The sequence below is a fragment of the Nerophis ophidion genome, linkage group LG02, assembly GCF_033978795.1.
Source record: "Nerophis ophidion isolate RoL-2023_Sa linkage group LG02, RoL_Noph_v1.0, whole genome shotgun sequence".
Taxonomy (NCBI): domain Eukaryota; kingdom Metazoa; phylum Chordata; class Actinopteri; order Syngnathiformes; family Syngnathidae; genus Nerophis; species Nerophis ophidion.
The window spans coordinates 66,542,203-66,556,943 of NC_084612.1; the positions used below are offsets into that span (position 1 = coordinate 66,542,203).

Below are 14,741 nucleotides of genomic sequence, written 5' to 3' on the forward strand. Positions count from 1 at the left end.
GTCCAACTTTTCTACTAATACAACCAGTGAAGGGTAGATTTATCGTTAATATTCCTGTCTCTAGGTACTGTGACCAGCTGAAGTTGTCAGAGAACACGCTCATCCTGCAGCCCTTCCTGCCCAGCATCCTGGACGGGCTGGTCCAGCTCGCGGCTCAGTTCGCTTCCGAGGTGCTGGCGCTCGTCATGGAGACGTTGTGCATCGTGTGCACCTTCGACCCTGCATTTACCACTAGTGCTGAGAATAAGATCTGCCCCCTCACCATAGCGGTCTTCCTCAAGTACAGCAACGGTACAGCTCCCCGTTTTAAAACGGCCAGATGTCTTTTTTCGTTTGCCACAGCTGATTGTGAAGGCTTTTGAGTGCTTGCTGGTATGAACTAAAGTTTGGCTGTGCATGCAAATGAAACATTGCTGTCTTTTCAGACCCCGTGGTGGCGTCCCTGGCCCAGGGCATCTTTAAGGAACTGTCCCAGATTGAAGGCTGCCAGGGCCCCATGCAGATACGCCTTATCCCCACGCTGGTCAGCATCATGCAGGCTCCTGCTGACAAGATCCCAACTGGACTCTGTGCTGTAAGTCAGCAGGGAAAATTTGGCAGTAAAATACATCTGTGGTGGTTTTGTTGCGACTGCTTGATGCCCTTTAGTGAAAGTCATTCTTGTCTAAAAGTTGTGACTAGTCAACATAATTTTGTCAATGCGAAAGTTGGTTTGACGAGTTATTTGCGTACATGATCATTTCAGGAGCAAAACTCTCGTACAAAACGCAATGAAATCTAATCACCAACCCACCATGGACGTCGGTGGACCCCGACTTTAACAAGTTGAAAAACGTACCATATTTTACAGATTATAAATCGCTCCGGAGTATACGTCGCACAGGCCGAAAATCCATAATAAAGAAAGAAAAAAACATATATACGTCGCACTTTTGGGGGTAATTTATTTGATAAAATCCAACACCCAGCATAGACATTTGAAAGGCAATTTAAAATAAATATAAAGAATAGTGAATAAAAAAGAAATAGTGAACAACAGGCTGAATAAGTGTACGTTATATGACGCATAAATAACCAACTGAAAAGGTGCCTGTATGTTAACGTAACATATTATGGTAAGAGTCATTCAAATAACTATAACATATAGAACCAAACAAACTGTCACTCCTAATCGATAAATCCGATGAAATCTTCTTCCTCTATGACGCTACTAAACAACTCTGCCAACTCCAAAGATATGCGCCGCTTTCTCTTGTCGTTTTCTGCTGCATATTTCACTACGTCCAGCTTGTAATCTGCAGTCCATGATTTCCTTTTCGGTGCCATTTTTGTTCAGCCCTTCTCAGTTTTTATAAATTACCGCCAACGATGAAATGATCCATTTTAAAAGCTGCGGCAGTAGCATATAGCAGTTAGTATTCCATGACCCACAATGCACTTCTGCCATGACCGTCCTGTGCCGAATTCTTGTTGGTTGACGTGTGTGTGACGATTGCTGACGTGTGTCTTCGTCTCTTCCGCAAATGCGATAAAAATTATTATTCGATATTTTACGGTAATGTGGTAATAATTTCACACAAGTCACTCCGGAGTATATGTCGCACCCCCGGCCAAACTAAGAAAAAAACTGCGACTTATAGTACGAAAAATATGGTATTCGGGTGTTACCATTGAGTGGTCAATTGTACGAAATATGTACTGTACTGTGCAATCTACTAATAAAAGCTTCAATCAATCAATCAATGTTTATTCTTGTCCTTTGGTCCGCAGACGGCCATCGACACCTTGACCACGGTTGTACGCAACACCAAGCCGCCTCTGTCAGACATGCTGGTGTGCCAGGCGTTCCCTGTGGTTGCACAGTGCACCTTGCGCACAGATGACAACGCTGTCATGCAGGTAACCATTTGCTTCCTTCAGCTCGCTGAAATTCATGAAGAAAAGCCACCCAAGCAAAGGGAATACATGCAAACGACATTCACTCGTATTTCATTTTCCCTCTTGTAGAATGGCGGCGAGTGCTTACGGGCGTACGTCTCCGTCGCCCTGGAGCAGATTGCCCAGTGGCGGGATGACCAGGGCAACAGCGGCCTCTGGTACGTCATGCAGGTGGTCAACCTCCTTCTGGACCCCAGGACCTCGGAGTTCACCGCCATCTTCGTGGGCAGGCTGGTGTCCACACTCATCTCCCGGGCCGGCACCCAGCTCGGAGAGCAGCTAGACCAGATTCTGCGGGGCATCCTGAGCAAAATGCAGCAAGCCGAGACGCTGAGTGTCATGCAGGTATGCAGAATCACGGGTTAGTGTTAGTGACTCACAGCACCATACTGAAATATCAATAACAGATATCTATGTTGTAATATTGATTCTCAAATCAAAATATCAATACCGTAATTTTGGTATTTTAGTTATCGTATTTTTCGGAGTATAAGTCACTCCGGTGTATAAGTTGCACCTGACGAAAATGCATAGTAAAGAAGGGAAAAAACATATAAGTCGCCCTGTAGTATAAGTCGCATTTTTGGGAGAAATTTATTTGATAAAACCCAACACCAAGAATAGAGATTTGAAAGGCAATTTAAAATAAATAAAGAATAGTGAACAACAGGCTGAATAAGTGTACGTTATATGACGCATAAATAACCAACTGAAAAGGTGCCTGGTATGTTAACATATCATATTATGGTAAGAGTCATTCAAATAACTATATCATAGAGAACATTCTATACGTTTACCAAACAATCTGTCACTCCTAATTGCTGAATCCCATGAAATCTTATACGTCTAGTCTCTTACGTGAATGAGCTAAATAATATTATTTGATATTTTACGGTAATGTGTTAATAGTTTCACACATAAGTCGCTCCTGAGTGTAAGTCGCACCCTCGGCCAAACTATGAAAAAAACTGTGACTTATAGTCCGAAAAATACGGTATTTAAGATGATGTAAATCATTAACAGGAACATTGTGTAAAAAAGTTACAGAACTTGTGAATGAGGCAATGTGTCACTGTTGGATGCTTTTATTGAGTGTTTTTTACATGTTCGGTATTTTCTCATTAACTTGTTCATGTAACCGAACTGTGAATTAGTTTGTATGCTAATGGTACGTCATTCTTAATACATTTATTTAACTAATTTATTCTTGTATGGACTGAAACACCATTTTTGTGCACTCTGTATTATTTTGTCCTGTTATATCTGCCACTGCCTCAATATACTTTTGAATTTGAAATCAATAATTAATTCTGACTTCTTTATTTATGCTATGAGTCATGTTATTATTTGAAATACACAACTTTTTAAATTTTAGAAAACATATTCGGTATGTTTGCACAAAGTACCGGGATCGGTAGTCTGATACAGCCTGATTTTTCGGATTGGGGAGAATGTCAGTGGTGTTGCACATCACCAGCAGAGGTGGGTAGAGTAGCCAGAAATTGTACTCAAGTAAGATTACTGTTAATTTAAAGATTTATTACTCAAGTAAAAGTAAGGAGTAGTCACCCAAATATTTACTTGAGTAAAAGTAAAAAGTATGTTGTGAAAAAACTACTCAAGTACTGAGTAACTGATGAGTAACCTGATTACGGCCACAAATAATGCACAAAAACATAAAAATAGCAATGAGCAAATTCAGAGCCAGGAATATCTCTTAAGCAACTAAAACAATAATATATATTAAATAATAGTACATTAAAATAAAATAAAAAAAATGGCACATTGAACCACAATAACTTAACAGCACCATAGCCTCAGTAGGCATTCATTGATTTGATTGATTGATTAAAACTTTTATTAGTAGATTGTACAGTACAGTACATATTCCGTACACTTGACCACTAAATGCTAACACCCCAATAAGTTTTTCAACGTTTATCAATTACTTAGTAAATGACCAAGTCGAGGTGATCTACCTCATATATACATATACATACACACATATCATACATACACACACATCATTTATACACACGCAAATTATATATATATATAGATATACACGTACATACATTTATATATACAGTATATAATTTATATTTATTTATTTTGCCGTTTTTGTTCACATGTTGAAGGTGTTTTAATGAATATACATGCATGTTTAACATATAGATTCCTATCTTTCATGAAGACAAGAATATAAATTGGTGTATTACCTGATTCTGATGACTTGCAATGATTGGACTCAGACGTCCACATTTTCAAATGGAGGAGAAAAAAGTTCCTCTTTTCTGTCTAATACCACATGAAAGTCGTTGGTTTTTGGCATCGTATTAGTCCAGCTTCCATATTCGTTTTTATACACTTTACAATAAATACATTGGCGGCAAACTCCGTAGCTTGCTAGCTTGTTTGTGCTGGCTTTCGGAGACTCTTATTTTGTTAACGCAGGTGCGATGGAGCGGCACTTTTATTGTGAAGACAGGAACTGTGCGATCAGTCTTTAGGCTTTTGACGGGAAGTACGGTTGAAATAAAAAGTGCCTTTTTTCCTTTACACTTTTTATTGATTGATTGAAACTTTTATTATTAGATTGCACAGTACAGTACATATACCGTACAATTGACCACTAAATGGTAACACCCCAATACGTTTTTCAACTTGTATAAATCGGGTCATGTGACCGCCTGGCTCTGTTTGATTGGTCCAACGTCACCAGTGACTGCATGTGATTGGTGAAACGCAGGCATGCATAGATTCTACTTAGAAGCTGTCATTAACCAAAACAAACATTAATAGATTGATAAAAAAAAGTAGCGAGTAGCGAGCTGAATGTAGATAAATGGAACGGAGTAAAAGTAGCGTTTCTTCTCTATAAATATACTCAAGTAAAAGTAAAAGTATGTTGCATAAAAACTACTCGTAAAAGTACAATTTATCCCGAAAGTTACTCAAGTAAATGTAACGGAGTAAATGTAGCGCGTTACTACCCACCTCTGATCACCAGTTAGTATGGCTTGACTTCAGGCTGAATCAGTAATGTTCAACATTGATCTTAAAGCCGAGTTTCAACTCATTGGTCTTTCACTCCTTCTCTGCAGTCTTTGATTATGGTGTTTGCCCACCTGGTTCACTCCCAGCTGGATCCACTTTTGGACTTCCTTTGCAGCCTACCTGGCCCGACAGGCAAGCCTGCATTGGAGTTTGTAATGACTGAGTGGATGAGCAGGCAACACCTCTTCTACGGACAATACGAGGGTAAAGTCAGGTCAGGACAAATTTTACACCACTGATTTAGAACATTAAAATATGTATATATTTCATGGTTACATCATGTGGCTGGTTCTCCCTTTAGCACCGTGGCTTTATGTAAATTGCTGCAGTACAGTCTCAATACGGACGACAAACGTCTCCAGGACATAATGGTGAAGGGGGAAGAGATCTTCAGCTCGGGGGAGGGCATCCGCACGCGCTCCAAGTCTGCCAAAAGTAAGGCACTAATCACACACCGATGTCCTACTATGGTTGGGTATATATTCTACTAAAGCAAACAGTTGCCTGGGACTCGAATCTGTAATCTGTGGCTGCCGACAATCTCCTGCTAGTTTTTTTTTAATCAACTCAATGACTCCCATTCAAAATATTCTGAATAATTAGATTAGATTTTATGAAAAATGTTGGTTTCAGGACTCAGCTGTTGGTGTGAATGTCATACGTGTGACACCGGCCGTACTGTTGTTGACAATGGACTCATTAGCGGTTGGAACAATTTACTCCTTTTTGCATTACAACAATGGTCAGACCCTCCAGGAATTTATGATGTTGCGATTACGCAAATTCCCGCAAATTAAACCAATACTTGCAAATTATATGCGGCCTCACAACTTTTTTCAATCCCCACATTATCCTTTTGGCCAGTCGTCATTTTCACCTGTCAAATGTGTCCCTAAGCAGCGCTCAAATGTACATGTAAATTGTCTGAGTCAAATGCCTCCCTACTTTGCCCACCCATGTCCTCACTTCCTTGTTTGCATTGAAAGAGGTGTCGGATTGTGAGAATCTCTCATCGTCTCTCATTTACTATATGCCACACTCAAGTTTCCCAATTTTCCCCCAAAAAAATAGACGTGCAATTAGGGCTAGGCGATATATCGATATACTCGGGTTTGTCTCTGTGCGATATAGAAAATGACAATTTCGTGATATTCGAGTATACATTCTCACACAGTTGCTTTTAGCTGCGGGCATTACACTTCATGTGTTTCCCACTCTTTCTTGTCTCTCCTTCTCACAGAGATTTAAACAAGCGCACCTACTTACACACATTACGTGTGCAACCTCACACGCTCCCGCGTAGCAGAGAGGAAGCAACATGGTAACGTTAGCTGTGATGCTAACGGTGAGATGCGGCTGGTAATACGAGAGAGAGAAGGTGCGAATCTGGCAACAAATGGAGGAATAAATAAGTACCAAGAAAAACAGCACGGGATCCATCGTCCGGCGGTGGTTTGGCGTCAAGCGGGAAGACGTTCAACATTTATGCGGCAAAAGCGTTGCTACAAAAAGTAGCAGCATTGCTAATGTAGCATCCTTTAAAACAGTGGTCCCCAACCTTTTTGTATCCGCGGACCGGTCAACGCTTAATAATTTGTCCCGCAGCCCGGGGGGTGTGGGGGGATGTGCCTTTTTTTTTTTTTTTCTTTGTCATGAAAAAGGGACGTTTTTGTGGTTGGTGCACTAATTGTAAGTTTATATTGTGTTTTTTATGTTGATTTAATAAAAAAAATTATTATTTTTTTTTTAAAGAAAAAATTCTTCTGCGGCCCGGTACCAATCGGGCCACGGCCCGGTGGTTGGGGACCACTGCTTTAAAAAGTCACCCGCTAAAGAATGAGGAGTGCTTGAAAATCTGCATGACAACATGCAGATTTTGCCACACCAACAAAATGCCGAAGCAACTATTTCCAGATCAACACCGTATGAAAAAAAAAAAGTCAACAACAGAAGGAGATAACGTCCGCAGGAACCTATCACGTAGTGAAGGACATACACTATTTTGGTTACCTATTATGCAGCTCATTTTTATTTGACAGTTATTGAAATATCTTGTGTGACATCATGCACAAAAGTACACTTTATTTTGTTTAATACTATTTTAATGGCGTTCTGTACAAAAAGTACACTTTAATTTAGTGTTATTTTGCTATGTCATCTTAGTGACATCATGCACAAAAGTGCACTTATAGCCTGTTTTAAAATGTCTCTGACAATCTTGCACTTTCTGTTTTGGAAATTACATGAATGTTTGTGCCACTGCTTGATAACTGTTTAATAAATACACTTTTGGTCAATTGACTTAGTTGTGATTTCCCACTCCGCATGAAAGTTTAGAATAAGTATATATTAATGAAGTATAAACAAGAATGTTTTAATGAAGACACATAGAATCATCATACTGCTGTGATTTTATGTATCAAATGTTAATTCAAGGCTAAGGCAAAATATCAAGATATATATTGTGTATCGTGACATGGCCTACAAATATCGAAATATTAATAAAAGGCCATATCGCCTAGCCGTAAAAGCACTAAACACCTGCAAAACATCAAAGAGAATGTCTGCAATCGAATGTCTGCAAGCTGAACAGTCGTGTACATTATTTTACAAATATCAACATGGATTTTGAGAAGATGTCAAAAATCCTGTGGTTTTAATATTATTACATTTTATAAATTGACACTTTTCAAAACAGGAATTTATATAAATTCCAACCCTTGATGCTGAGTGCCAAGCAGGGTGGTATTGCGTCCCATTTTATAGTCTTTGGTATGACTCGGCCGGGGTTTGAACTCACAACCTACCGATCTCAGGGCGGACACTCTAACCACTAGGCCACTAAGAAGGGTCTTAAAAGTAACCAAAGAAGGGGCCTGTCTCACATGGAGAGATCTGTTCCAGAGTTTGGGACCCGCAACAGGGAAGGCTTTGACCCCTGTAAGCTTCCGCTTTGATTTGGGTACCTCCAGGAGCAGCTTATCAGCTGACCTTAGGGACCGAGTGGGGGCATAGAGCCGGAGCAGCTAGATACAGATTTATACATGCTACAATAGATAGAAATACAAAGTTAGGACATCAATTATATATTTGTCTGTGCAGTGTTTCGGTTTATCAACAAAAAATTATGTATTATTATACAATGTGTGTCAGTTGTGCTCCTGTTGTACCTTTTTATTGATGTAATGTTCATTGTTTAAGTTAATTATATTACTGCTTCTATCATATATCCTTCCCTTATTTATTCCTGCTCAATGTTTTATATTTTCTCATTGTCAAACTACAAAGTATACAGTACATACTGTGTAGTCACCTTTGGATGAAAACATTTAGATACCCCTGGTATTTTTTTTTTTTTAAGCATCTTGTATCATGTCTGTCTCCTCTGCAGATCCTGAGCGCTGGACCAACATTCCCTTGCTGGTGAAAATCTTTAAGCTGATCATCAACGAGCTGTCTACTGTTGTGGAGGCAAACGCCAGCCGAGCGAACCCAGCCGACTGGAGCCAAGGTTTAATATCTTGAGACTTGACGTGCCTCGATGGTAGCATTTTATGCACCATTTTTGTCTGTTTTCTTGCAGATTCCAGCAGCATGTGGGAGGAGGATGACGACGATGGCGAAGAGGATGATGACGAGGAAGAAGGGCTAGCAGGGCAGCTGTTGTCTGATTTAATTGCATCCAACAAATATGGTACACGCTCCTAATCTGTAGAGGAGAGGTTGGCAACCTTAAATATCAAGAGCCATTTTCAGGGTTTCTGCCGGTCATTAATGGATTTTGCAAAAATTAGGCCTCAGATGGCATTAAAAAGCATTAAAATAGCACTAAATAACTTTTCAACATTCATAAAGTATTTTAAGAACTTTTGGGATGATATAAGAACTTACAACTAGTTGAAGGACACCTCTGTCATGGCCTGAAGGGGTCTGTATCGCTTTTACTGGAACTTAGCAACTTTGAGGAAGGTGGCAGGAACCCTGCCACACAAAAAATTACAAATGTGCTGACTTGCTTTCTGACATACGTCACCCCTCCTTTCCCCATTCCTTAAAATGACGGCAGTCGATGCAAAAAGATAAACGCCTTCGTGCAATGATTGCTATCATGGCCGAATCTCCAAAACAACCAAAGAAACAAAAAGTTTTGTCTGAAGAGACAGAAAAAGAAAAATGGAATTCCGTTCCGTTAGAAGGACAATCAAGGATTGACATTGTCCCGGTTTTCACTTACTGGCGTGAGCGCTTCTGTTCCTGCTAAACTCGTAACTTTCAATGCTCAAATCAACATGATAATGCTAATCGAAAATGTGCACAGTAGCAAGAAATAGCCACAAGTTTGATAGTTCGCAATTCCACGATACTTCCTTTGAAAAAAAATTCCCGCTAGTCTTTCTCTGCCTCGGACATGCATCCACCCCCGATACATTCTTGGTAGTAGCGTCATATTTGTAGCGCAATCCAGGATATTTTCTTGATAGTGTCTGCTATTCTACATCATCATAGCCATTAGAGACATAATATTTGTAGTCTGTTTGACGCTATATGCAATAGTCCTCATGGGAAATGTGGTCGTCTTCTGACAAAACACTACCGCTTTGGTCCACTGGCGCCACCAAAATCAGCCAAAAATGTATGTTATTAAGTGGGGCTTTAAATATGATGTCATACAATTTTAGACCTGAGCCGATAAACTTGATAACTTGCAATGTCCCGTGTGTGTTTCTTTTCTTCGTCTCTGGCTTTCAAACTGGAGGTAACATGCCGCAACATAGCGAACCATACAGAAACCTAATGAAACATGCTGAAACATACCCAAATATGCTGAAACATGCCGAAATATACAAAAACATACTGAAATATACCGAAATATACAAAAACATACCAAAATATACAGGCTCATACTGAAACATACCGAAATATACAGAAACATCCTGAAACATATGGAAAAATACTGAAACATGCTAAACCATGCCGAAATATACAGAAACATGCTGCAACATACCAAAATATACAGAAACATCCTCAACCTTATCAAAATATACTGAAACATACAGAAACATGCGGCAACATAAATAAACTTACAGAAACATGCTAAAACATACCAAAATATACAGAAACATGCTGCAACATACCAAAATATACAGAAACATCCTCAACCTTATCAAAATATACTGAAACATACAGAAACATGCGGCAACATAAATAAACTTACAGAAACATGCTGAAACATACCCAAATATGCTGAAACATGCCGAAATATACAAAAACATACTGAAATATACAAAAACATACCGAAATATACAGGCTCATACTGAAACATACCGAAATATACAGAAACATGCTGAAACATATGGAAAAATACTGAAACATGCTAAACCATGCCGAAATATACAGAAACATGCTGCAACATACCAAAATATACAGAAACATCCTCAACCTTATCAAAATATACTGAAACATACAGAAACATGCGGCAACATAAATAAACTTACAGAAACATGCTAAAACATACCAAAATATACAGAAATATGCTGAAACATACCGAAATGTGCTAAAACATACTGAAACAGAGGTCTTACTCCATGCGTCGCTCTCAGCACCCAAGCGCGTTTATTTTTGACCGTAGAATTAAATGAGCCGAGTGAAGCCTCTTTTCAGTCATCCGCAATCTTTGTTTCGGTATAAGCAGGCGGGACAGTTATAACTCAGAAAGTTAGGGCGTGAATAAAAAAAATTACAATTACTTTCCAACTATTCGAGATTAGCATTGTCACATGCTTACATTGTTGTCTATAGAGGCAATTGTATGGTTTTGACCGTATATTCTAATGACCTACAATAACTGGCATTAAATTTGTTCTAAGTTGCTTTAAAAAGACATTACGACTAAATAATTTTGATTTGTTGATACCTGCAGAAACCCTGATTTTGCCCCCCCCCACACACACACACACACACAAAACAACACTGCTAATATACTTTTAATCTTTTCTTTTTCAAATACATTTTTGAGTATAGTACTGTATTCAATGTTTGCTTACTGTAGGCATCAATTCAATTCAATGCACTCAGCCAATCACCTTTCAGAACTAAGCCTGTACACATTTATGTCCTCAGATGTTTTCCTCAAGCTCTGCTGCTGAAGTTGACCACTCATAAACCAGAACTTACAGCCATTGTTCAAACTTTCACCGTTGTTTTTTTTACTAGATGAAGACTATTACGATGATGATGACGATGATGATCCCGATGCCTTAAATGACCCCTTGGATCAAATCGACCTGCAGGTACGCAGCTGCACATTAAAATTGAAAACAGGGATGGGAAGGTGGATTTGCTATGGAACGGTTTTGTCAGTCAATATTTAAGTGCTTAGAATGTGATCAAACAAACGGTGTGCATATAATTTAGGTCAAACTAGTTTATAGTCTAATCGGCTTTGAATAATTAGAACGTAAAGCGGGGCTTCACGGTGGCAGAGGGGTTAGTACGTCTGCCTCACAATACGAAGGTCCTGAGTAGTCTGGGGTTCAATCCCAGGCTCAGGATATTTCTGTGTGGAGTTTGCATGTCGTCCGGGTACTCCGGCTTCCTCCCACTTCCAAAGATATGCACCTGGGGATAGGTTGATTGGCAATACTAAATTGGCCCTAGTGTGTGAATGCGAGTGTGAATGTTGTCTATCTGTGTTGGCCCTGCGGTGAGGTGGCGACTTGTCCAGAGTGTAACCCGCTTTCCGCTCGATTGTAGCTGAGATAGGCACCAGCGACCCCAAAGGGAATAAGCGGTAGAAAATGGATGGATGGAACGTAAAGCAGATTTTAGTGTTAGACAATTTTTAAAAAAAAACTGTGTCCTTTAGTTGAAAGTATTAGTGCGTGTATACATACATTTACATGTGTGTGAGTGAGTGAGTGTGTGAGTGCGTGCGTATATATATATATCTTCCAGAAAATTGTTGAAATTACAAAATCACGTTTATTTCTTTTGTTTGCCTTGGGAACAACACAAGAAAAGCCAAATCTGATATTATTTTACACGGAATTCCAAAAATGGACTGAACAAAATTATTGGCACTCTCAACTTAATATTTGGTAGCACACCCTTTGGAAAAAAATAACTGAAATCAATCGCTTCCTATAACAATCAATGAGTTTCTTACACCTTGCTACTGGAATTTTGGACCACTATTGATTTGCAAACTGCTTCAGGTCTCTCAGATTTGAAGTGTGCCTTGTCCCAACTCCATCCATCCATCCATTTGCTGCCGCTTATTCCCGTTCGGGGTCGCGGGGGGCGCTGGCGCCTATCTCAGCTACAATCGGGCGGAAGGCGGGGTACACCCTGGACAAGTCGCCACCTCATCGCAGGGCCAACACAGATAGACAGACAACATTCACACACTAGGGCCAATTTTAGTGTTGCCAATCAACCTATCCCCAGGTGCATGTCTTTGGAAGTGGGAGGAAGCCGGAGTACCCGGAGGGAACCCACGCATTCACGGGGAGAACATGCAAACTCCACACAGAAAGATCCCGAGCCTGGATTTGAACCCAGGACTGCAAGACCTTCGTATTGTGAGGCAGACGCACTAACCCCTCTTCCACCGTGAAGCCCTTGTCCCAACTCCTTAAGTATTATTTAGTTTCTGCCATATAACTTTGTTTATAATGCTTGTGTTGATTTCATATGCACATTCAACTTTCTACTTATGGTACATATATATACATTTTTGAATGTGTTGTTTTGTGTTTTTTTTTTGTTTTTTTTAAATAAAACTTGGTTAAAGGATTTCAGTATAATTAGTTTTAGAAAATTTGGAGCACATTTAAAATTACCGCAAAAATAGACGTGATCATTTTGGGCACAATAACCTTGATAAGAAATGTTCATACTGTGACATCCCTTGTGTGTGTGTGTGTGTGTGTGTGTGTGTGTGTGTGTGTGTGTGTGTGTGTGTGTGCGTGTGTGTGTGCGTGTGTGTGTGCGTGTGTGTGTGTGTGTGTGTGTGTGTAAATATATATAATGTGTTTTGATATATGAATGTATGTATGTGTGTATGTATATATATGCTTGCGTGCGTGCGTGCGTGCGTGCGTGTGTGTGTGTGTGTATGTATATATATAAACGTGTGTGTGTATATACGTGTGTGTGTGTATGTATATATATATATATATGTGTGTGTGTGTATGTATGTATATATGTGTGTGTGTATGTATATAAATTGTGTGTGTATATGTAGATATATATATATATATGTGTTTGTGTGTTTATGTATATGTGTGTGAGTATATATAAATGCATACACATACACACATATATGTATGTATATATATAAGTATTTGTGTGAGTGTGTGTATATATATATATATGTGTGTGTGTGTGTATATACATTCACATATATGTGAATATATATATACATACATACATTATGTGACTAAATCATGTGATCTACAGGTGAATCTCCAAAAATTACAATACTGTGCTTAAGTTCATTCAAGTCAACAATTCAACTTAAAATGTGAAAAACTCCATTAGATACAAAGTGAGAAGTGTCAAGCCTTGTTTGTTATAATTTTGATGATCACGGCTTACAATTTTTGAGATTTTCAATTTAAAAAATAAGGATTGAAATAGAGTTGCATGTTACGAGCTTATGTCATAATAGTTTGACGTTGTAAATCTAATTGCTTGAATAGACAAACCTTTGCACCAGATTAAACATGTCTGATTCTCACCTGTATTGTTTGGTCTCCTCTCAGGCGTACCTGACAGACTTCCTGACCCAGTTCGCCCAGCAGCCGTGCTACAGCATGTTCTCAGGCCACCTCAACAACAACGAGAGACAAACGCTCCAGTCCATCGGTCTCTAGCCCCCTTCCCCTCGTACTGCTGCTGCTACAACGATGTCGCCGTCGTCTCATCACAATCAATTTGGCGCAAAGGAAGGAGGAACCTGAGCAGAGGAAGGGGGTGGCGCGCACTTTCCCATAATGCCCTGCTTCTCCATGCTCGTATAAGGAGATGAAGCACTCGTCTGAAGAGGTCACAGCTTGTGGTCCTGTCTTTTTAAACCAATCTCGGACTGAACAGGACGATCAAACGGCGGTCAAGGCTTCACGGCGGGCCGGGTGATCCGTGACATATGGACTGTTTTGCCACGTCTTCTTTAAAAACCTGGGTTATTGTATTTGTGTGTGAACGCCATTGTTGGAAGTCACTTCCAACTGACACGGAGGAAGAAAACTTCCTCTTTGGAGAAGGTGGCCTTAAGCTCCACAAACTCTTTCTTATCAACATGCAACAAAATGCTCTTAGAGTCCACTTGTGTACGTTTTCAGGGGGGGGGGGGATTGTCACTGTCGCCATAGTGATTTCTTGACCATGTCTGTTTCCCATACCCGCTGAGAAGTGGGAATTACAACATTTCTAAATAAAAGTCAACAGGAAAGATTGCGGTTATCACTAATAAGTGGTAGGAGTAATCATATTGATTGCAAGACCATTCTACCATTGTCATTTTGCTCATGTGGAACCAAGCGTTTGTCAAGTCCGCACTATTAGCTGGGTGGGTTGTTACCCTCCATGCATATAGTGCATTTACTGACACATAGTTGGAACTGTTGCTCAATGTAAAAAAATGTTTTTTTCGTCACTATAAAAGTTTTTTAATGTGTGTATAGAGCTGTGTATTAAATCTCCGTAAGCCATGACTTTTCGGCTCGGCTTCAAAGCAGCAACAC

The 14,741-nt window shown here is 39.7% G+C and overlaps 1 protein-coding gene across 1 annotated transcript in view; it reads left to right on the plus strand.

The window, feature by feature from the left end:
• ipo9 (importin 9) overlaps positions 1-14,676 on the plus strand; it is a 34,484-nt gene extending 19,808 nt beyond the window's left edge. The window contains exons 15-24 of the mRNA XM_061889180.1: positions 65-291; positions 426-574; positions 1,771-1,899; positions 2,008-2,283; positions 5,043-5,209; positions 5,297-5,430; positions 8,387-8,506; positions 8,579-8,689; positions 11,209-11,285; positions 13,761-14,676. Coding sequence (XP_061745164.1) covers positions 65-291; positions 426-574; positions 1,771-1,899; positions 2,008-2,283; positions 5,043-5,209; positions 5,297-5,430; positions 8,387-8,506; positions 8,579-8,689; positions 11,209-11,285; positions 13,761-13,871 — 1,501 coding nt within the window. The 3' untranslated portion in view covers positions 13,872-14,676. The remainder of the gene's footprint in view (positions 1-64; positions 292-425; positions 575-1,770; positions 1,900-2,007; positions 2,284-5,042; positions 5,210-5,296; positions 5,431-8,386; positions 8,507-8,578; positions 8,690-11,208; positions 11,286-13,760) is intronic.
• The last annotated feature ends 65 nt before the right edge of the window (positions 14,677-14,741 follow it).